The following is a 23407-nucleotide window of genomic DNA, read 5'->3' as shown; positions in this document are numbered from 1 at the left end:
TTGCAGTGAGCTGCCTATGACCAATCCAAATATGCACCTAAGGGTGTAAAATATATCATATATAAACCAAAATTTTCAGGCTTTAGCTTGAATATTCTCATCTCTGCCATGAAATTCCTCTGCAGATGAATTACTTGATGGAATATCAACCTATGAATGGCTACATCAGTGCTAAAATACCCCTAAATCTGTTGGAGATGGGGCAGGAACACGGGTTTTTGAAGCAAAGCTACCCCGTACTAGCACACGTTTATTCACACCTCAGGCTATCATAGAATGCTTTGGGTTGAAGGGACCTTAAAACTCATCCAGTCCCAACCTCCTCCCAAGAAGCCCCACACTGCATAAGGTTAAAGGAATACAGTGGTCTTGGCTCTAATAGAGCTTTGCTGGGATTGCAGTGAGCTTCCTATGACCAACCCAAATATACACCTAAGGGTGTAAAATACAAAATATACCATATATAAACCAAACTTTTAAGGCTTTAGCTTGGATATTCTCATGCTAAAATATCACTAAATCAGTTGTAGATGGGGTCAGGAAGGTTGGTGTTTTTGAAGCAAACCTATTAGGCATACTAGGGCACTTTTATTTACACTATGGTCTATCATAGAAGGGTTTGGGTTGAAGGGACCTTAAAGCTCACCCAGCTCCAAACCCTGACACGGGCAGGCACACCTTCCACTAGAGCAGCTTGCTCCAAGCCCCTGTGTCCAACCTGGCCTTGAGCACTGCCAGGGATGGGGCAGCCAGAGCTTCGCTGGGCACCCTGTGCCAGTGACTTAGCACCCTCACAGGGAAGAATTTCTTCCTTATCTCCAACCTGAATTTCCCTGTTTCAGTTTAAACCCATCACCCCTTGCCCTATCAATACAGTCCCTGAAGAACAGTGAAATTCAACATGCCATCAAGCATGTGAGAGGCAGCAAGACCAGGGTCAAACTGGACCCACCACCCATCAAACCCTTTTGTACCTGCTTGGTTAAAGAGGAAGGTGGTGGTGGATGCAGTGCCTGCAGCTCCTCCTGGAGACCATGCGATGAGTTGAAGGAGAAATGCCTGGGAGCAGGATGCTCCAGGCTGGCTGGTGGAGGGGTTTTATCTCACAGGAGGCATTACCTCAGAGGCTTGTATTGTGCAAACTGTTCTCCCAAAGGACCCTACTCCATCGGATAATTAGTTTGACTTGATCAGCAAAACAACCTCTCAATTCCTCTCTCCCCAAACTCCTTCTGGCCGCATCAACACCTCCAAGACCAGTTCTCCTGCAGAGACCTACCCAGGAAGACAGGCCCAGGACAGTTTGCTTTGTATTTCCCCATCTATCACACAACTCTTCCTTTCAGTGTTTCCCTGAGGAAGCCCTTTACATCCACAGGGTTCATCTAATATTGCATTGAAGGGAGCTGAAAACAAACACAACAAAGCAACCTCTGTGTGGATGGTTTGCACTGGTCATGGGGAGTCCTTTCCATCAGATGCATTCATTTCCATACACTTGACTAGTGATTGTACAACACTTTGGTCAAAAGCATTGGCTCAAAACGTGGCTGCTTTGAGGATATATCAGGATGAAGTCAGATTTCCCAGTCTTCATCTGAAGAATTCTGAGTGTCGGTGTGTCCCGAATATTTCTCCTAGATGAAGAGACATGATAAAACCCTTAGTAGAAATATTAAATGATAACCTTGCCCCAGACATTTAGAAAAGACAAAGGATGGAGCAGATAGAAGAGAAAACCAAGGTATGAAAATGTGGGGAAGCAAGAAAGAGAAGAATGTAGATGGCTTTAGATGTTTTCAATGTCAACCTGTTTTTCTGCTGGAAGGAACCAGACTGACAGTCCAGGAGATGCACTGGAGGAGGGTAGAAAATGATTTCTGAGTGGTTTTGAATGTCTTTCTTCCCCATTGGGTACTGGGCTAAAACCAAGGCTTGTGAAGTGGGAAAATCAGTATAGCAGAGGGAGAAATAACCCTCAATCAAATTCTGGAAAGAAGAAAAATATATAATTCAAAGATTATTGAAAAGAACTACATGAAGGCAAAAAGAGGCACTGAGAATACCTGGATGCGATTGTGCAGGGTGAATAATGCAGCTTGAAGTCCCAGATGCAGACAGCTGGGTATTGTACTTGCTCCATCGGGCTCATGAGGATACCCATGCCAGCAGCACCTTGGGTGTTCAGGGGAGAGGAAGACCCCAAATCCTTCCTCTTTACCAGCATTCTTGCTCTTTACACCCCTACTTAAATTCACAGCAGAGCAGAGGCTCAGATATCATGTTTGACCAATCTCTTCGCCTTTTATGAGGAAATAACACGGTGGATGGATGATGGCAGAGCGGTGGATGTGGTCTACCTTGACCTCAGCAAAGCATTTGACACAGTCTCCCACAGCATCCTCACGGCTAAAATGAGGAAGTGTGGACTGGATGATCAGGTAGTGAGGTGGACTGCGAACTGGCTGAAGGAGAGAAGCCAGAGAGTTTTAGTCTATGGGGCTGAGTCTAGTTGGAGGCCTGTAACTAGTGGAGTGCCTCAAGGGTCAGTACTGGGACCGGTATTATTTAATATATTCATCAATGATTTAGAAGAGGGAATTGAGTGTACTATCAGCAAGTTTGCTGATGACACTAAGCTGGGAGGAGTGGCTGACACGCCAGAAGGCTGTGCTGCCATCCAGCGAGACCTGGACAGGCTGGAGAGTTGAGCAGGGAGTAACTTGATGAAATATAACAAGGGAAAGTGTAGAGTCCTGCATCTGGGCAGGAACAACCCCAGGTTCCAGTATAGGTTGGGGAACGACCTGTTAGAGAGCAGTGTAGGGGAGAGGGACCTGGGGGTCCTAGTGGACAACAGGATGACCATGAGCCAACACTGTGCCCTTGTGGCTAAGAAGGCCAATGGCATCCTGGGGTGTATTAGAAGGGGGGTGGTTAGTAGGTCGAGAGAGGTCCTCCTTCCCCTCTACTCTGCCCTGGTGAGACCGCATCTGGAGTATTGTGTCCAGTTCTGGGCCCCTCAGTTCAAGAAGGACAGGGAGCTGCTGGAGAGAGTCCAGCGCAGGGCAACAAAGATGATTAAGGGAATGGAGCATCTCCCTTATGAGGAAAGACTGAGGGAGCTGGGTCTCTATAGTTTGGAGAAGAGGAGACTGAGGGGTGACCTTATTGGTGTCTATAAATATATAAAGGGGGAGTGTCACGAGGACGGAGCCAGGCTCTACTCAGTGGCAAACAATGATAGGACAAGGGGTAATGGGTACAAACTGGAACACAAGAGGTTCCACTTAAACTTGAGAAGAAACTTCTTCTCAGTGAGGGTGACGGAACACTGGAACAGGCTGCCCAGGGAGGTTGTGGAGTCTCCTTCTCTGGAGACATTCAAAACACGCCTGGACACATTCCTGTGTAACATTATCTAGGTGTTCCTGCTCCGGCAGGGGGATTGGACTAGATGATCTTTTGAGGTCCCTTCCAATCTCTAACATACTGTGATACTGTGATACTGTGATATGACTTGTCCCCATTTAACACAAGGGCTTTGTTGACCAATAGACTGTTGCAGCTTTATTTCTTAGAATTGCAGCCTGATTTGTGTTGGAAGGGACCTTAAAGCTCATCCAGCTCCAACCCCTGCCACAGGCAGGGACCCCTTCCACTAGATCAGCTTGCTCCAAGACCCTGTGTCCAACCTGGCCTTGAACACTGCCAGGGATGGGGCAGCCACAGCTTTTCTGGGCACCCTGTGCCAGTACCTCAGCACCCTCACAGGGAAGAGCTTCCGCCTAAGAGGCCATGACAGTCATGGAGACCACCTCGTCATGCTTCGAGGACTGCCTGGAGCTGGGCTGGAGGTACATGAAGAGGGAGCTGCCATAGTGCAAAGCAGTGGAGATGAAGTGAGAGGCACAGGTGGAGAAAGCTTTTCATTGACCAACCACAGACCGCATCTGCATGACAGTGAAAAGGAGCAACAAGCAGGAGATGAGGATGAAGACCGTGGTGCTCAGTACCTTGAACCCCACCACGGCAACAACCATCACCTCAATGGCAGGGGTGTCAGAGCAGGAGAGGGCTAGCAGTGGTGGTCCATCACAGAAGAAGTGATTGATCGTCTTGGACTGACAGAACGGGAGACGAGATATGGAAACCGTGTGTATGGTAGAGCTGATCACGCCAGCTAAGTAGGAACCAGCCAACATCCCAATGCAAAGCCTTTGGGACATGACCATGGAGTAGGAGAAGGGGATTACAAATGGCCATGTAGCGATCATAAGCCATAGCAGCCAGCATGTAGCACTCGGTGGTGGCACAGGTTGCAAAGCAGAAGAGCTGAGTGGCACATCCAATGAAGGAAATCACTTTCTGCTCCACTAGAATATTGAGCAAGGCTTGAGAGATGATGGTAGAGGAGTAGCAGACATCCAGGAGAGGCAACTGAAAATTCTGAAGAGGCCCAAATCCCTCAATAATATTAAGAATGTCACGTTTTGTCTATCAATCAGCTACACCACTTTAAGTCAATGTAAAGGGTGTATATATACATATATACACACACATATATATATATATATGTTAATATGAGGTAAATTCTTTTTGAGAGAGGAAAACATCAAGTTCCCAAGGCCAGTCTTGGCTGAACACCACAACCACCACCAACACACTTGGAAGCAAGTAGGTATTTTAAGGCAAGGAGGCAGGGCAACACCAGAATGAATAAACTGCAGGGTTCCTCATAGCTCCTCTCAAGCCATTGACACATGGAAGTCCTTGAATTCCTGAGTAACTGCTGGGAAAAAGGAATTATTTCTCATCTTTTGGGTGCTGCCAATCTAGTGTGATGCATGAGGAATAAATAGCTGTTCTCTGTGACCCAGGAGGAGCTCTTTGAGAGCAAATGTGGCTTTCCTTAAGGTAGGATGGTGCAGAACCAGGATTTCTCGTCTCACTTTGCTTTAGACACGATGCCTAACTTGGAGACAAAAGATACATTCAGGCTTGATCAAAGATAAATTCTGCCTGGGAGAAATCAGCAGCTCCTAAAATCACAGCTAACAACAGGCGGAATAAATCTTCATTGATTTTTCCTGCCTAACATTAATCATCACTTTACAGAGTTACACCAGAGAGCAAAGCAGGAGTGCGTGTGGCTGGTATCTGACAAGCAGAGCCATGCTTAAGAGTCATCATTATTCGATGGCCCTTTGCTGAAGGGGTGAGGTCCACCTCCAGAGCCAGACTCCTCATTTCAGATGTCCTGTGAGCAACACGTGTGGTCTCCTGGTGTTATTAATTGGGATTTAGAGCTGCTTTTCACTGCTCACATAGAGATGCTGGAGGCAAAGCAGCTCCTGAGCCATCACCACGGAGCTGGAAAACGTGACCCAAGTAGTGAAAATCGAAGTGTTTGGGTCTGGGGCTCAATCCTCCCCCTGAGGCAGCATCCACCTGCCCAGACACACACATCTCCTGCCAGGGGACAATCAACCTGAAGCTCACAATTAACAAAGGCTCACCCTCCTTTTTCTTGCTTGACAAACCAAGTGCTTGGTCTGAAGTGATCCAAGGTGCAGATATGAAACCTGGGATGTTTCTAAGGCTGCAGCTTATGCTATACATGACAACTTCCCCCAGCAATCACATCTCCTTGCAGTTTGAGCACGCTCACTGGAATGGAGATATATTAATCTGAAAATCCATACCTTGCCGCCCTCGTTTAGATATTATCCATGCAGGTTGTGGGTCCACACTCTGCTGAAGAGTTAACTGAATATTTATCCCTGTATTCCTGGGGAAAGGACCTCCATTTGTGGCTTTCCTACTCCGATTTGGTAAGATCTTGCTTTTTGGCCAAGCTTTCAACAAGCTGCCCTAGGACTCAACAAGCAGACTGTTGCTAGTGTTATCCAAGATGTAACTCTTGACATTATGGATAGGAGAACATCCAGATGCTGTTATGATCCTACAGCCAGGCAAAACCTTGTAGCACAACCTCCTCATTAGGTAGCAGTTAGCTTGCTCTCATGGAACCATAGAATCCCAGAGTTATTTGTGTTGGAAGAGACCTTAAAGCTCATCCTGCTCCAATCCCTGCCACGAGCAGGGACCCCTTCCACTAGAGCAGCTTGCTCCAAGCCCCTGTGTCCAACCTGGCCTTGAGCACTGCCAGGGGTGGGGCAGCCACAGCTTCTCTGGGCACCCTGTGCCAGCGCCTCAGCACCCTCACAGAGAAGAGCTTCTGCCTAAGAGCTCATCAATCTCCCTCTGGCAATCTCAATTTCCAGTTTGGCAGTCCAAAGCCATCATGGTGGATGTTATCCTCAAGATCTCAGTACAGGAACAAGGGGAAGGTGCCAGATATATGAAGTTATAACACACTGCTTGGTTACCTGCTCTTTCGAGAGTCTTACAGCACAAACTGTCTAATGAGTGAAGAAAAGGATCGTTTAAAATATGAAGCAAAAGAGCCCCATGCTCACAGCACCAGCATGCCTCTGGTTCCTCAAGGGGATGGTTTCTGCTGCCCTGAAATAAAGCAGAGGAGGTAAGGTTTGCTACAAGGCCTGTGGATCCTGTGGATGCCACAGGACAAAGCAGGGTTTTCATATCAGGGATTTCTTCCTCTTTGCTCTCAGATCCACTTGAAATGGGTTTTAATACTCCCAGCTTCTCCAGGCTCCAGCTAGAAGGGTAATGCTGCTCTGTCTTCTCCCATGCAGCATCTACCCGTCCTTCCAGAGCCTTGTCCTTTGTGATATTCACAGAGCCAGGGGTAAAACAAGTCAGGGGATTACACATTAACCGCCAGGGAGCTGTCAGACCAGGCAAAGTGCTCCCAAGAGCCAGGTCAGGATACACCCAACAGGTTTTAAAATTAATGGCACCAGAAGGTCTTATTTGAACAATATCAGCCCCTTTAAGAGTTTTATCCAGCCTTCAAAAATCCCCAGAGGTTGTTTAGTACATAGCAGTATGTAGTGTGTCATATCCGTATTCAAAAACAAGATTACCTCTTGGGAAGCACTCTTGGAAGTGTTCAACCCTCTGTGTAGGTACAATCCAGCTCTCCTTTATCTCAGTTCATGCTGTTACTTAGAATGAAAAATAAAAGCACAACTTCCTTTTCATTTTGATGCAGATGCCTTTACTTTTCAATCAGAAATGCTTCCATTACTGTGCTCCCAAAGATGAGAGTTGGCTGCAGGGTCTTCCAGGAAAGGACAGAAATCACCTCTTTACTCCCAGAAAGCCCTAGTAGGGAATGACCCTGGTTATTCCTGCCTAGCACTTAATGTTCTGCAACAAAAGGTGGGTTTCCTACCCCATGCAGGTTACCAGGATGGATCCACCAGTAACCCAGGAACTTGGTTACTGTATAGGCATCCTCACCCATTTAATTCAGCATCAGAGAGCACCTAAATAAGCCCAGCTGCTCCCCTGGGATTATTTAGGTGGTGATGGGTGTGATTTACATCCATCAACAACAAGGAATTAAATCCTTCACCTCCATGGGATAAAGGTTGAGACCTTACCTGATTTGAGATCTGATGTGTTTTTGTTTGCTTTCATTATAAAATCTGGGAGGGCTTTGTCAGGAGTAAAGATGTGCAATGGGGATACTTTCTGAGAGGGATCTGTGAATCTGTAGGAAACAACTGATGGAGAAAGGAATCATTTAAAACACCAGGAATTAGCACTTCAAATTGTGTATGGATAGCCCAGACTATTTAATGAAAAAAGCATTTAAAAGGCAGAGTGAATTTGATATCCTCAACATCAGAAGGACATGGATCAAGTCCAAAGGAGGCCACGAGGACGCTCAGGGGCTGGAGCAGCTCCTGTATGGAGCCAGGCTGAGAACATTGGGGTTGCTGAGCATGGAGAAAAGAAGCTGTGTGGAGACCTCACAGCAGCTTCCAGTGTCTGAAGGGGGCTTCAAGGATGCTGGAGAGGGACTCTACATCAGGGACTGTAGTGACAGGAAAAGGGGTGATGGGTTCGAACTGAAACAGGGGGAGTTCAGGTTACATATAACAAAGAAGCTCTTCCCTGTGAGGGTGCTGAGGCACTGGCACAGGGTGCCCAGAGAAGCTGTGGCTGCCCCATCCCTGGCAGTGCTCAAGGCCAGGTTGGACAGAGTCTTGGATGACATGGTCTAGTGTGTAGTGTCCCTGACCATGGCAGGGGGTTGGAACCAAGCTCCTTTCCAACCCAAACCACTCTATGATTCTACAATAATCTACATTTCATACAACCTGAAGCCTCAGCCAAGAACTGCATTAGGAAAAGTGGGGTTTAAAGCATAATTTCTAAATGCGAGGGGACTTTGAAGCTGTTAAACTATCTGACATTGCCTTAACAGGGTCAGGAAATAAACTGTCTACATAGGATCAGCCAACTGTAGAGGCAACATGATGGTCTTAGTTTATTTATCTATTATCTCTCAGTTTCTTGAGTAAGAACAAGCCACTTGGGTACCCAAAGCTTCCCAGCACGTAAGAAAAAGGTGGTTTTATCTTAAATGAAAGGAGTGACTATTCCAGAAACCTCCACTAGATGGTGGTGTTGTATAAGAAATCCCGATCCATGAGTTTCTAGCCACTTATTTGAAAATTTCTGCCTTTTATACCTAGAGGGACTCCTGTGACAATTTTGCACCTCTTGGAGGTGACCACAGAGAGCAATGGTACCAAGAAGGAACAAAAATCGCATAGAAAAAGGAATGAATTTTCTTCAGAAGTAGATGAAATGTAGCTTTGAAGGGGAAATGGGCATCTAAAGAGCAGGCATATGTGGGTACTGTCATGTCCTGCTGGCAACAGTAAGAGTCAGCTTCAGGATGGTAACTTTAGTAAATTAGAGTAAAGAATAAGAATATATATATTATATATATATAATAAATATATATATATAATAAGAAATAAAATGTAAAGGATAAAGTATAAATAAGGAAGAAAGTATAAAAAAAGAATAAAAATTTATTCCTTAGTGCTGGCCAGGGTCAGATCCCTGTTTGGGTTATTTTCCCCTGGATTAAAGAGTGTTTTTCCCACTGGTGATGCCACAACTCAAGTGACCACAGGTGGAAAATCTCCATCCAGGACTCAGCCAAGCCTTCTCCTTCCTATCAGCCCATCAGCTCCAAATCCATTCCCAGAGGAGCTTGTTAACACAACTGGATCAACGGACATCTCTCACCTTTGAGTGATGAGCTGCTAAAGAAATAGGAAAGTTTTGGGTGTGTGGGGAAACCCTGTGGTGACTGTTTTCCCTGGTGGCATTGCGATTTTACAGCAACCAAGATATGGGGGAGCTGCAATTTGTGCCAGGAATGACTTCTTGCATAGGAAATAAAGACTTTTGATTGGGTTTTTTCATTACCTTTGATTTTCCCGTTGTTTCAGGGTCCTGGTGTGTTTCCATGTTCTCTTTGGATTTCTCTAATCCCCATTGCCTCAAACCAAGGTGCAACTCTCCTGCGGCAAATTCTACTGATAACATTCTTGCCTTTGTTTTTAACAAACCACTCTGGGTATAAATTAGAAAACTCCTTAGAGCTTCTCTTAAAGGCTTTGAGAAATGCAGAACTTGAGGAGGAAAACTGAAAGGGTGAAGTTCTACAGCTGCCGGAGGAGAGGTGGCAAAGCCCAATTTGACTGTGATTTAACTCAGCAGCCTGGTTCCAAACACAGACCTGTTGAAGAATTTGCATTTCGCTCACTTGGCTCATGCACAGTATGCCATTTCTCCTCAACTGCATTAAAAGATCAGTTCATCCATTTAGATCTTGGGTTTCCATCCTTCCTGGGAAAAGCTTTTCATAGGAGCTGCCTCCCCCACCCAGCCCACAATTCACTGAGACCCCAACTAAACTGAGGCAAGGAAAATCAGTCTCATGGGTGTTGGTGTTCACATTTAACACAAGAATATATTGTGTTATATATAAATATAGAGTTTAGGATGCATTTAATATTGTGTTTTTATGTATATACACACATATAGATACGTGTTTATGTGTATAATTTGCCAGTCATAGGAACAGAGACCTCCTAGATGTCCTTTCTGAGCAATAACTATGTCCTGCTGGTCATAGTCACATCAGTGACTAGTCATGGTCACATCAGGTTGCTCCTGGCCTCATTCAGGCAGCTTCTGAACATGTCCATGGGTGGAGGCTCCACAGCCTCTGGAACAAAGCCTCATGTTGCCCACATCCCTGGATCAGGGTTTTCAAAGCCTGACTGTGATTCTTTCTGCAGTTCTCCACAGAGCATCCTTCATCTCTTTGTTCCTCAAGCTGTAGATGAGGGGGTTGAGCATGGGGATCACCACCGTGTAGAAAACAGAGACCACTTTGTCAGTGTTCAGGGAGTAACTAGAGCTAGGGCGTAAATACATGAAGATGGTTGTTCCATACAACATGATCACCACAATCAGGTGGGACATGGAGGTGGAAAAGGCTTTTTTCCTGCCCTCAGCAGAACGGATCCTCAGGATGGCAAAGAAGATGAAGAGGTAGGAGACCAGAATGGCAGAGATGGTGCTGAGCTCAATGCCACCAGCCAAGGAGAAGAGGATCATCTCCTTGATGTACGTGCTGGCACAGGACAGAGACAGGAGAGGAGGAACATCACAGAAGAAGTGGTTGATGACATTGGAGCTGCAGAAGGGCAGCCTGATGATGAAGGTCATCTGAATGATGGAGTTCAGGACACCCCCAGTGTAGCACCCTACCACCAGCCCCACACACAACCTCCGAGTCATAACCGAGGAGTAGAGTAAGTGGTTACAGAGGGCCACATACCGGTCATAGGCCATGACAGCCAGCAGGAAAAACTCAGTTGTCACAAAGACGATGTAGAAGAACGCTTGACCCATACAGCCAGCAAAGGAAATGGTCTTCTTCTCCAATAGGAAGTTGACCAACGTCCTGGGGGCTACCACGGAGGTGAAGCAGATGTCAACAATGGATAGGCTGCCCAGGAAGAAGTACATGGATGTGTGGAGCTGTGGGTGACCTCGGATGGCTACAGTTATCCCTGTGTTGCCCAGAAGGGTGACGGTGTAGATGAGCAGCAACAGCACAAAAAGGGCTGCCTTCACCTCTAATTGGTCACTGAGACCCTTGAGGATGAACTCTGCTGCTGAGGTGTGCTTCTGCTCTGCCATTCAGGGCTTTTGTAGCTGGCAAGGAAGGAAAAAACCCTGGAAAATACAGGACAGTGGAAACCATGCCTTTATTTGAACTGGAATGGGATAACTTGACAATTAGCACCCTGTGCATCAAGGGATCCCCACTATTCATTTCCAGGGAGCTACAGTGGAATGGACTGCTCTGTGGCCATTTGCTCCAAGCTTGCCCACACAGGCTGGTGGAAAATCTCTTCTAATTGTTGTCACAAAGATCTCTAACCTGTAACAACATTCAGCAGCCTCCAGGGACAGGAAAAGCAGAGATCCAAGCAAGCACAAGTTGTTCTTCACAAGCCCTTTTGAAGAATCAAGGGGCAGGTGAGAAGGTGCAGCCAAAGGGCAGTCTGTGTCAATTATCTTAAACACCTGCTGCAAGCAGCTTAGGTAATTACCTCTGGACGGATGCCTGGAGAAGACAGCTGGGATTATAGAAGATGAAGGCTGACCCAAGCCTCCAAGCACTAAATGAGCCTGAAAGGCTACTGATGGTTAGGAAAACAGGGGTCTATCTAGGACCAACTTGTCAGAACATGACTGATGGTCCATTAGACCTTTTTACTGTGCTCCAGGTACTTCCAGAGGATCTCAGCTACCCATTCTTGACTCCTTTTTGCACAGAGACAAGTCATTCCACTGCTCCACCTCTATTGCAAGACCAAACCCATTCCACTACAACCTCTTTTGAAAAGGGATGATGTTAATCCAGTTCTTTCTATAACATTTTTGGAGGGGTGTAGCAGCAAATTGATAGTGTATTCATGGTAACTTCAGTGTCGTTTGCCTCTGCTCAACAGACTCAATAGACACCAGACTCTTCCAGTGCCTGGAACATTTTTGGGGGTTACAATTCACACTGTTTCTTTCAGTATATAGCTGAGTTTTCCCTTTAAATACTAGAAGCCCATGCTTTGAGATCAGACTGACAGCATGAACAGAGCCATATTTGGATCAGATTTGATCCATAAGTGGGATTTATTCATCCATCAGCTGCCAACAGCATTAAGCATTGGTATATGAGCTAACTGCCAAGAGCCTCTTTGCAGTCAGGAGAAATGAAGGTGGTGGCTCAGCTCTTCAGACGTGGGTGTCCAGGACTATCAGAGACTTACCATACATCCCTCTGGCTACCCTAAAGGACACAAGCCATGCCTGACAGACCTGTGTCCATACATCCTATGATATCTCAGGGGGAACTGGATGGATCAATAGAGTCTCTGTAGCCCAAAGGAGGATTTGCCATGGCCAGAGAAGACCCACACATAGTCCCATGAACAGGCTAAGCTCTCCATCAGAACCAGAGAACACCAGGGTGGAAGGGACCTCAAGGATCATCTGGTCCAACCTTTCTAGGCAAAGCCTGATCTAAGCTAGATGTTCCAGCACCTTCTCCAGCTGAAGCTTAAGTGTCCAATGGTAGGGAATCCACCACTTCCCTGGGGAGACTGTCACTGGGCTACTGATTTGTATCCCTGAGAGCCTAAAGGACTGGCTGAGAGATGGGCAAATGAGATGGGTTTGGGCTCACCTTGGTTCACATCAGCGTGACATACAGACCAACACATGAGCTATAGGTGTCCCAGGTTATCTTCCAGTCTGTGAACTCCAGTGGTGCCATTCAGTTGGCCAAAGGAATGGCTGAGAAATGCTGCAGGACTCACTGGAACCCATGAGCTTCTGGAGGAAAGCATCAATGTCACCAGCACAACCAGCAACAATTTGCACTAACAAACCCAAATATGGATGGAGAAGAGCAATGCAGACAGCTGTGTTGACCCCAGACAAGTGTTTGGTTGGGTTTAGCTTCTACAAATGGCAATATTTTAACAGCAGGGTTTATATTTGGGGAGTTTCTGTGCCAACACTTTCACCAGTGATTCCTGTTTGTTCCCACTTCAGGCACAGCTCAAAACATCCTCCCCTTCCCTGAAAAGGTGAATAAAAACACATATTCCAGTTATTGCCAGAATAAACTTATTTTGCTTCTTACAACAGCATGACTAGGAGGAAAAACAACTTGTAGAAAGCAGGTAGACAGTCATCAGTTTATTAGGTATAAACCTTCAAAGTGTTTATCACTGAATTCCTCATCTTGTATCAGCTCTGTTGCGTCTAAGGATGTTTTGAGCCTATTAATTTTCCTCTTATAATGAAGGTGGTAATGGAAAGGGGAAGTTTCAAATAAAAAATACATTGAAGTTACGTAGAACTGAAATCTGACCTAAGGAAGTGCCATGACCCATAGGCTGGGTGGGCCTTATCCACCTGAAATTCAGATGTCCTGAAGTTAAATATATCAGAATCATGATATTCATTCTATATGCAGCTGATATCTTTATATATCTTTATTATATCTTTATGCCCCATCATTCACTTGAGCCATTTGAGTTCCTTCTAAGGAGGGAGACTGAGATCAGATATAATGTCTACTTATTAAACTTCACTTTTGGCCAGTTAAATCCCACAACTAATGGTCTTGTGGATACAGAGAACTACATGCTTAGAGCAAAAAAAAAAAAAAAAGAGAATAAAAGTAGAAATGTGTTGTATTGCAACTAATGCAGCACGGCTTTAGTGTCCATTAAGTTTGAATATATGTACTAAACAATTCCACTCAACAGCACATTTAGGAACCATCACTGTCGAATTCTTTGCTCTGTATATTAACAAAATCATTTGAAGTATTTCTTCACTATAAAAAGCACTTTGAAGGATTAAAGCGCAGCAGGGAAATCTTCAAATACCTTTGAACATTCTTTGATGGGTCGTTGATCAGGGAAGAAAATTCCGAGAAGCTCCTCTCCAGCTTCCCTGTTTCCTGCAGCTTTAGGGAACTTTTCTTCCTCCTCTCTCCTCCAAGCTTCCTTGGTCTGCTCTGTGTGTTCTCCTGCATGCTCCCATCTGTCATGGGGATTACCTGGAAGCACTGAAATTCACCTTAAGTCCAGAGAACACATCTCATGGCTGGAAGAGGTACAGCACTTGGTAGAGTGTCCACCATACTGGTGAATGATGTCCCAGCTGTAAGAGACCACAAGTGGGCTCTTGAAAAGACAGCTGAGAAACTAGTCCAAGTCCTCAGCAGAAATCTCATAAATGGGTTAGTTTAACAGGACCGAGCCTTGTCATCATATTTCCCTTCAAGAAAGAAGCGATTTGGGGTTGCTTAAGCAATGGCAGGTACATAGGAAAACCCAACACATTCTTGTCTTCAAATATTCAGGAACAAGTTGGACACTTTAGCATGTTTCATCACAAATCAACCTTTGGTGGCTCTTCAGTGAGTATGTGTTTCTCCTGTTATGAAATACACTATCAAGAGGCAAATGTATAGCAAATTACTCCCACATCGATAAAGCTGGTCTACAAAATGAACAATAATATACAGAAGTATTATCACAGCTTCTCTCCAACCTCAAAAAGACTCAAAAACACCAAACCCACTCCCATCATTTAGTGTCAAACCATTTACGACTTTGGCAGGGAAATAATCGTTCTCCCCACTGTTCTCTTCAGAGCACTCTTTGTCTCCTTGTTCCTCAGACTGTAGATGAAAGGGTTCAACACTGGGGTCACCGTGGTGTAAAAGACAGAAACTATTTTGTCCCTGCCCACGTTGTAGCTGGAGCTGGGCCATAGGTACATGAAGATAAGGGTCCCATAGAAGATGGTGACAGCCACTAGGTGGGATGCACAGGTACCAAAAGCTTTGCCCAGCACAGAGCCTGTCCTCATGACGGTGAAGAGGATGTGGCCATAGGAGATGAGGATGACTGATATTGTGGTGACCTCACTGAAGCCCCCAAAATCAAACAGCAACACTTGGTTGAGGGAAGTATCAGAGCAAGCCAACTTTGAGAGCGGTGGCCCATCGCAGAAGAAGTGGTCAATGACATTGGGGCCACAGAAGGACACCCTTAATGCAAAGCCTGTGAAGACGGCTGAATTAAAAAGCCCAACTGCATAGGACCCAGCTAAGAGGGAAACACAGACCTTCTTGGACATGAGGATGAGTTAATGCAAGGGGTTGCAGATGGCAACATATCGGTCATACGCCATCCCAGCCAGGAGGTAGCACTCTGTGATTGCAAAAGCAGCATAAAAATAGAGCTGCAGGAAGCAGCCAGCAAAAGAAATAGTCTTCCTTTCAGACAAGAGGTTCAGCAGCATTTTGGGTGTCACCACGGAGGAGTAGCACAGATCCAAGAAGGACAAGTGGCTGAGGAAGAAGTACATGGGGCTCTGAAGCTGGGAATCGAGCCAGACTGCAGCAACGATGCCAAGGTTTCCTATCACGGTGGTGACATAAATGAGCAGGAAAAGCACAAAGAGGGTAACCTGGAAGTCGAGGCAATCTGTGAACCCCTTGAAAACAAACTCTGTCACCGTAGTCCAGTTTTCCCAGGCCATCAGTGTCCAAGAGGCTCCCAGTTCCCAGGCAGCAGGGTGGTTTCTGTGGCTTGGTTATGATGGCTTAATCCCTTGCTGAACTATTAGTGGGGTTTAATCCTGTACTCTGTAGATAATGAAGACATTCTCTAATGAAACACAGCCAGGCACCTTGGCAGGATGCTTAGGTGGTGCACAACCACCTGCCCATGCAGGGAGTCACTGCTATTGACTACTGGTATGTGCCTACCTCTTATTCCTTTCTCCAAGGAAATCATTCAAAGACAGAACCTACACCTTATCATTGCTTAGGGGAACTAGAAAGGCCACAATGCAGACAAATAGAGCATATCCTATTGAAATTGTCTATGCTGATCTCTTAAATAGGATAAAATACATCCCCAAAAAGGATTGTGTCAGGAGAGGGGGTAAATACATAAGATATTAGGCATTTCTTATGTACATGTTTATATTTGTCCCTGTATAACCATTACCACTAAGCAAGGAGATGTTTGCAAAGAGAAAAGGCAATTTAAGCTCCTGTGACAATCACTGCTACATTCCTTCGGCATTGCCTCTAAGCAGATCTTCCTTGCCCATTTGCATGACTATTACACAGAAACATCTCTGTCTTGATAGTATTTTTCCACCTCCCAGCTTGCTTTATATACCAGAGCTTCAGAGAAGAAAATTTGTGATTCTATGATGCTGTGCTTCACCATTCCATGAAATCCTCCAAGTCTCCATTCCTTCCCTGTTTAGTTCTACATGGTGTTGCCTGTCCATGTATGGCTGTGTCTCCCAGAGGCTCCTGTCTTCACTATTTATTGCTTTCCAGCTTAGATGGTTGACATAAGCTGCCAGCAGTCTCATTGGGCACATCACCCCATACCAGTCTTGTTTTCTCCCTCCTTTAAATATAATTGGAAAGTTGCCTAAGGGACTTCACAAGTCAGGCATCTGGAGCTATTACTGTCTCAACCCCTGAGATGGGCTGTCTTCTGGGAGCCAGAATGCACTGAAATCAGAAATTGCTGTGAGGTTATTGACAAAGAGCATCTCTTAGTGATAACATCTCAGCACCTTGTAACTACAGAAACCCTCAAGCTAGACAGCTTTATGAGTTTTTACTAAGACTGGAAACCCATTACCAAACCGCAGTGTCACTCACCTACTCAAAAACATTATTCTACAATTATATTTGGAAAATGGAGGTGATACTAATGACTGGAGAATAACACTCGAGTATAAAGTTCAATTGATCACTCTAATTCCCTCACTGAATAGACTTTCTCCTGTTGTGCCCATGGAGGGATAGGGTCTCAATAGAAAGGGACTGCCAGAGCAGTGAGCAGTGGCTGGGCTGTTGGGGACAGAGGGTAATGGGTTCTACTCTGCAGGAACATGGGGAGTGCCATAGGGGTTTGTCTCTTCAATCTATCAAAACTGAACCAAAGGAGAACACCACTGTGTGCAGGGACCATCCCACGGTACCTGAGCAAGAGAAACAGAGCAGGAACAGAGACCTAGGCCAAGTTCAGCCAAGATTCCAGAGCATCAAGCAAGTTGGGGACTATGAGGCAGGTCCAAAACCAAGCCAACACAGGTCAAGTCAATCCCCTGGTCAGGTTTAGGTTCAGCAATTGCTAGGAAAGTCCATAAGAAATCTCAGATCACCCTCAAAGTATTCCATAGATGTGCACAACTCCTGCTAAAATGGAAACAAAAACTCAAATATAGTCCAACCACCTTGGGCTGAGCTTAAACAGAGATGGGGGGCAAATGGGCCGAGGGTAGGAGTGGAGCCCCAGCTGAGTCTGCTCAGGGGGATAAAGGCCTATTAGCTCACCCTGGGACAATTCATCACTGCCTCAAATGCCCATTTCTCACCCTTGAATACAGTGGAAGCCCTAAAGCACCAGCTCAGGTGTTGGACATTCAGGCACTACATGTGGATAATCCCACAGAGGATGGAAAATTGGGCACTCAAGTGTGCAGAGGGGCAGCAGCAGCTCCATAGATGGAGTCACTTGTACTTCACGTTGCATTTAGGGACCCTCTGCAAGATCTGAAATGTCTCTAAACCCATTCTCATTCTGTTGACAAGGTCAAACTGAAAACTTTGTATGGTCCACAGGTATGTCAGAAGCATCCTATGAGCTGCTCATCACTGCTGCTGTGTAGCTGCGCTCAGGAATGGCTCATCCACATCATGTCTCAGATGCCCAAGCACCACAATGCCTTTCACAGGTGATTTCACACCCTTTGCTTTTTCCTTATCTTTGTTTTCCTTTGGGAAAGCATGAGCAGCCCTGGAGGCTTCCTCCCAGGAGAGCACATGCAACTGTATTTACAGCCTAAGCACCACAAGCTGGGCTCTTGGAGTCTGGCAGGAACTCACCTCTCTTCACATCAGGTGCTTAACAGAGCTGATGCTGGCACACAGATGTTCTCTGCTGCGTTGCGGATTAACCCGTGGCTCGCATCACTCGGTGGCAGAAGGAAGTCACAGGAGGTAATGCCAACACAAAGCAGAGCCTCACCTTCAATGAAGCAGTGGTATTCCTTCTTCATGTCCTCGTGTCCTCTTTGGGAAAGCTGCATCAGAAATCAACCTTACCAGTGTGTTTTTTCTTTATAATTAGAGGGAGCAATGGTGAATGCAGGTTGTTTTCTTTCACATAGGCAGCAAAAGAAAGATGCACCAATTTATTCAAGAGTTAAATAAGGATTAATCTTATTTTGTTATAAAGAAATGCAGCATTGCAGATTGTCAGCAGAATATAGTCACTAATAAATAAGTACATTGTAACATCAACAAACATGGTCCAAAAGTGAATTTCTGTTTGCAATGATTTTGACGTTTTCCTTCCTTTTGCCTTGGTAGGTAACACCTGGTCATGAGAGGAAATCACACCCCAATGCTAAACCCATTCATCTACACCCTGAGGATCAAGGAGGTGAAGTGCCCTCTGCTGAAGTGCAGGAGGAGGTTGTTCAACCACTGGCAACATGCAAGACTTGTATCATGCAGGACATGAATACATCAAGTGAGAAAGCCTAAACTAATGGGATTTTCCACTAATCCTCATGACTTTATGTAGGCTCTTTCACAGTTCCCGCACAACAGTCAATGAGAGCATTTAATGAGAAATAGAACCCCCATCGTATATTCCTAGGAAGGACACCAAGAGGAGCAGCAACTTCAAACTTCATTTCACTTCTCAGCCACCAGCATGTAGGAACAGATTACCTTGAATTATCCCAGGCCTCTTTTTCCTCACAGGAACACCAATCAGCTTTATTCAATTCTCACTTTTGTCACTGATAAATATCCACTTTTCTTGCAAGATTCTTGACCTTGTCCCTCACCTCCTATATGCGTACTATGTGTGTATGTGTGTAAATATACATATGTGTGACAGAGGAATACAAATAAAATGTATAAAACTGGTATTAGACATAATGTGACACAAACAGACTTGGACTCCATGTGTGGATCTGCATGACTGTACTGCACAGAATCATCTCTATCTTGAGAAAAAACTGATTTTCTCACCTCCTGCCTTGTTTTATAGAATCATAGAATCATTAGGGTTGGAAAGGACCTTAAGATCATCCAGTTCCAACCCCCCTGCCGTGGGCAGGGACACCTTACGCTAAATCATATCACCCAAGGCCTCGTCCAACCTGGTCTTGAACACTGCCAGGGATGGAGCATTCACAACCTCCCTGGGCAACCCATTCCAGGGCCTCACCACCCTCACAGGAAAGAATTTCCTTCTTATATCGAACTTAAACTTCCCCTGTTGAAGTTTTACCCGTTACCCCTTGTCCTGTTACTACAGTCCTTAATGAAGAGTCCCTCCCCAGCATCCCTATAGCCCCCCTTCAGACACTGGAAGGCTGCTATGAGGTCTCCACGCAGCCTTCTCTTCTCCAGGCTGAACAGCCCCAACTTCCTTAGCCTGTCTTCATATGGGAGGCGCTCCAGACCCTGATCATCCTCGTGGCCTCCTCTGTATTTGTTCCAACAGTTCCATGTCCTTTTTATGTTGAGGACACCAGAACTGCACCAAATCCTCCAGGTGAGGTCTCACAAGAGCAGAGTAGAGGGGCAGGATCACCTCCTTCGACCTGCTGGTCATGCATCTTTTGATGCAGCCCAGGATATGGTTGCTTTCTGGGCTGCAAGCGCACACTGCGAGCCCATGTTCATTTTCCCATCAACCAACACCCCCAAGTCCTTCGCTTTGGGCTGCTCTGAATCTCTTCTCTGCCCAACCTGTAGCTGTGCCTGGGATTGCTCTGACCCAGGTGTAGGGCCTTGCACTTGGCATGCTTAAACTCCATGAGGTTGGCATCAGCCCACCTCACAAGCGTGTCAAGGTCCCTCTGGATGGCATTCCTTCCCTCCAGGGTATCAACCGAACCACACAGCTCGGTGTCATCGGCAAACTTGCTGAGGGTGCACTCAATCCCACTGTCCATGTCAGCGAAAGAGATGTTAAACAAGACCAGTCCCAATACCGATCCCTGAGGGACACCAATCGTTACTGGTCTCCAGCCGGACATTGAGCCATTGACCACAACTCTTTGCATGCAGCCATCCAGCCAGTTGTTTATCCACCGAGTGGTCCATCCATCAAATTGATGTCTCTCCGATTTAGAGACAAGGATGTTGTGTGGGACAGTGTCAAACGCTCATTCAGATTATTAAGATGGTCTCGAACCAGTTCCTCTCCTACAGTGGTGTAAGTTCTTCATTTTCACAGTCCCTGCATCTGCCTTCCAAGACTTGGGTGGTGCAGTCAGAGCCTTTGCCAGTGAAGACCAAGGCAAAGAAGTCATTCAGAACCTCAGCCTTCTCCAAATCCTGCGTAGCCAGTTCTGCCGAGAGCTTCCTGAGGGGGCCCACATTTTCCCTAGTCTGTTTTTTATTTGCTACATACTTGTAGAATCCCTTCCTGTTATCTTTAATACCTCTAGCTAGGTTTAATTCTAACTGGGCCTTAGCTTTCCTAACCTGGTCCCTAGCTTCCCAAACAACATCCCTGTACTCTTCCCATGCCACTTGTCCTTGCTTCCACTTGTTATAAGCCTCTTTTTTCATTTGAATTTTCCCCAGGAGCTCCTTATCCATCCAAGGAGGTCTCCTGGCCCTCCTGCTGCACTTCCTTCTGGTTGGGATGCAGCACTCCTGAGCTTGTAGCAGGTGATCCTTGAATATCAACCAAGAGTCTTGGGCCCCCCTGCCCTCTAGGGCTGGATCCCATGGAACCTTCCTAAGCAGGTTCCTGAAGAGGCCAAAGTCTGCTCTTTTGAAGTCCAGGGCAGTGAGCTTGAGGCACGGTCTCCTCACAGTCCTGAGGATCTCAAATTCGAGCATCTCATGATCGCTGCATCCAAGGCTGCCCTGGAGCGTCACATTTCCAACGAGCCCTTCCCTGTTGGTGAGCACAAGGTCAAGCATGGCACCTCTCCTTGTCAGCTCCTCTATTACTTGCAGAAGGAAGTTGTCTTCTACACAATCAAGGAACCTCCTGGATTGCTTGTGCCGGGCCATACCCTCCTTCCAACAGATGTCAGGGTGGTTGAAGTCACCCATGAGAACAAGGGCCTGTAAGCGTGAGGCTGTTCCTATCTGTCTATAGAGTGCTTCATCCGCAGGTTCTCCTTGATCAGGCGGTCTGTAACAGATCCCCACAGTAATGTCCCCCATCGCTTTTCTCCCTTTATCTCTCACCCACAAACTGTCTGTTGGCTGCTCACCTGTCCCCAGACAGAGTTCCATACTCTCCAGCCATCACAAAGCTGTGACGGGGCCCCCACTGTGAGCCCTGCAGTAACCAGTGTGGAGGAGACCCCTCCCTTGGGAGGCTGCATCTCCTGGGGCTGCCCTGCGCATCCAGGTCCGTGTTCTTTGACTTTGCAATCCTGTTTTAGTGTTGGCCTCAAACACATTGTGGGTGCGTGCTGGGAAGGGAGGAGAAGCTGTCAGGAGCTGTGCTGGTGCCATCCCAGCTGTAGGAGCAGGGGATGGATGGGTGAGGAGGAGGCACTGAGTTTGTTCATGTGCTTGGAGCTCAGCTCTGCTTGCAGAGGTGCTGGGGGCAAAGCAGGAGCCTTCTGCGTGCAGGAGCTGCTGGTGTCAGAGGTGCTGAGAAGGTGGCAGGGCAGGAGCAGCCCCTGGGCACTTCAGCTGCTGGTGTTGTCACTGGGAGCTGAGCACAAGGGGACCTGCCTGGCTCTGGCAAGGATCACGGAAGCTCACCAGGCATTGCGGAAGGCGGCCGGGCCCTGGCAGGTTCTTGTGATCCCTGTGCCGGGCATTCCAGAAGGCACAGGAATTTCTAAACTTGGAAGTATGAAAACAAACACTTGACAAGAACTTTTATCAGTTGCTCTTTGCAATCTTCCTGCACTCAGAAACCTCCAATGTGCTGTGCAACCAGAAAGACTTGACAAAACGCAAAGGTTTTAATGAGCCCCATGGTGTATTTGGGCTGAGCCCATGAACCTCAGGTGCTGAGGAAACCTCTCAGGAAGTCCAACTCAGAAACAAAGCCCCAAGTGCCTTCAGCATTAATGGGCCCCACTGAGGGCTGTTGCTGACAAAGCCTCCCCAGGGACTCGTTAAAGCAAGTAACTGGAGGCTGTGATTACAGGGAGACAAAGGCAAAATGCAGGTGTCTGATGGTGAGAAGGCCAAGCCCTGACTGCAGCCCTTAGGGAAGAGCCTGAAATCCTGAGAATGAAGGTTCTCCTCATAGGCCTTGATGAAAGAGGCAACTGCCATAGCCCAGGGCACAGAGGCCTTTTGTTCTTTTGGGCCTTTCAGCCATGCCAGAACCCTGTCATCTCTGCTGCAGGCTGTCCTACACTGGCCCATGCCTGCACCTCTTTCCCTTCAGGCTGTTGACCCCCATCTTGCTTTCCCACCTAGCTCTCACCTGGCATTTCTGTACCTTCAGTCCCATCTCTGCACCCATCGCTGTCTGTTCCTTGAAACACAAAGCCATGGGCTGAGCCAGACTCCCTCTGGGTGACCTCTTGCACCTCAAGTCCACCTTTTGAGAGACATTTCTCTTTCCTAACTTCGAATCTGAACCTTCCAAGCTGCACTTTGCAGAGGTTTCCTTCTCTTCCTGCTAGCAAGAAAACCTCCATCATCTCTGCAGCCACATTTCACCTAGTTGTAGGCTGCTACTACAGTGTCAATTCAGCAGGTGGAGTGAATACCCCTCAGCAAGCTGATCTAAAGGAGGCTTCTAGAGGAATAGGTGATGCAATCAGTATAGAGAAAAAAGCACCATGAGAGAGCAGTGGGAAAACACAATGGTCTGGATTGAGAACTTGTTGGCAAAAGCCAAAAGGAAAGGTGGTGTCCTTGGGTGCAAGGTACCCCATGCTCTGGGGACAGGGCGCTTCATCTGGGACAGCTTCCTGCCTGTAGCACCCTCTCTGCTGCGCACACCCCGCTCTCTGCCCGCACTCACAAGTGTCTCACAGAAGCTTTGCACCTCCACTGCAGGAGGTTCCTGCATTCCCCAGGCTCAGGGATGGATCCTGTATCCCACAGGAGAAGCAGGATAAGGTGTTTTTGGGGTGGTTGTGGTTTTCTGAAGGGCTGTTTTGGCTGTTTTGTTTTGGTTTTGGTCTGGTTTTGGCCTGTTTTGGGTCTGTTTTGGGGCTCTGACCCTGTATCCCACAGGAGATGAAGGAGAAGGTGGTTTTGGCATGGTTTTTGGTATGTTTTGGGGTGGTTTTGTTCTCTTTTGGGGCTGTTTTGGGGCTCTGACCCTGTACCCCACAGGAGAAGCAG

The 23407-nt window shown here is 46.7% G+C and overlaps 1 protein-coding gene and 1 pseudogene across 1 annotated transcript; both read right to left on the bottom strand.

Moving 5' to 3' along the window:
* Positions 1 to 10233: 10233 nt before the first annotated feature.
* Positions 10234 to 11172, bottom strand: LOC133282158 (olfactory receptor 5G9-like). The gene has a single exon (XM_061478233.1). It carries the CDS (start codon positions 11170 to 11172, stop codon positions 10234 to 10236), a length of 939 nt encoding a protein of 312 aa, XP_061334217.1.
* Positions 11173 to 14661: 3489 nt separating this feature from the next.
* Positions 14662 to 15603, bottom strand: LOC133282226 (olfactory receptor 5F1-like; annotated as a pseudogene).
* Between the last annotated feature and the right edge of the window lie 7804 nt (positions 15604 to 23407).

This window comes from Pezoporus flaviventris, unplaced genomic scaffold, assembly GCF_033815535.1.
Source record: "Pezoporus flaviventris isolate CSIRO_AGI_PZ_B2104156 unplaced genomic scaffold, CSIRO_AGI_Pfla_v1 ptg000116l, whole genome shotgun sequence".
NCBI lineage: Eukaryota > Metazoa > Chordata > Aves > Psittaciformes > Psittacidae > Pezoporus > Pezoporus flaviventris.
This window is presented reverse-complemented; position numbering and strand designations above follow the sequence as displayed.

Coding starts and splice junctions, on each gene's coding strand:
- LOC133282158 (XM_061478233.1), bottom strand. CDS start 11,172: ATGGCAGAGCAGAAGCACACCTCAGCAGCAGAGTTCATCCTCAAGGGT.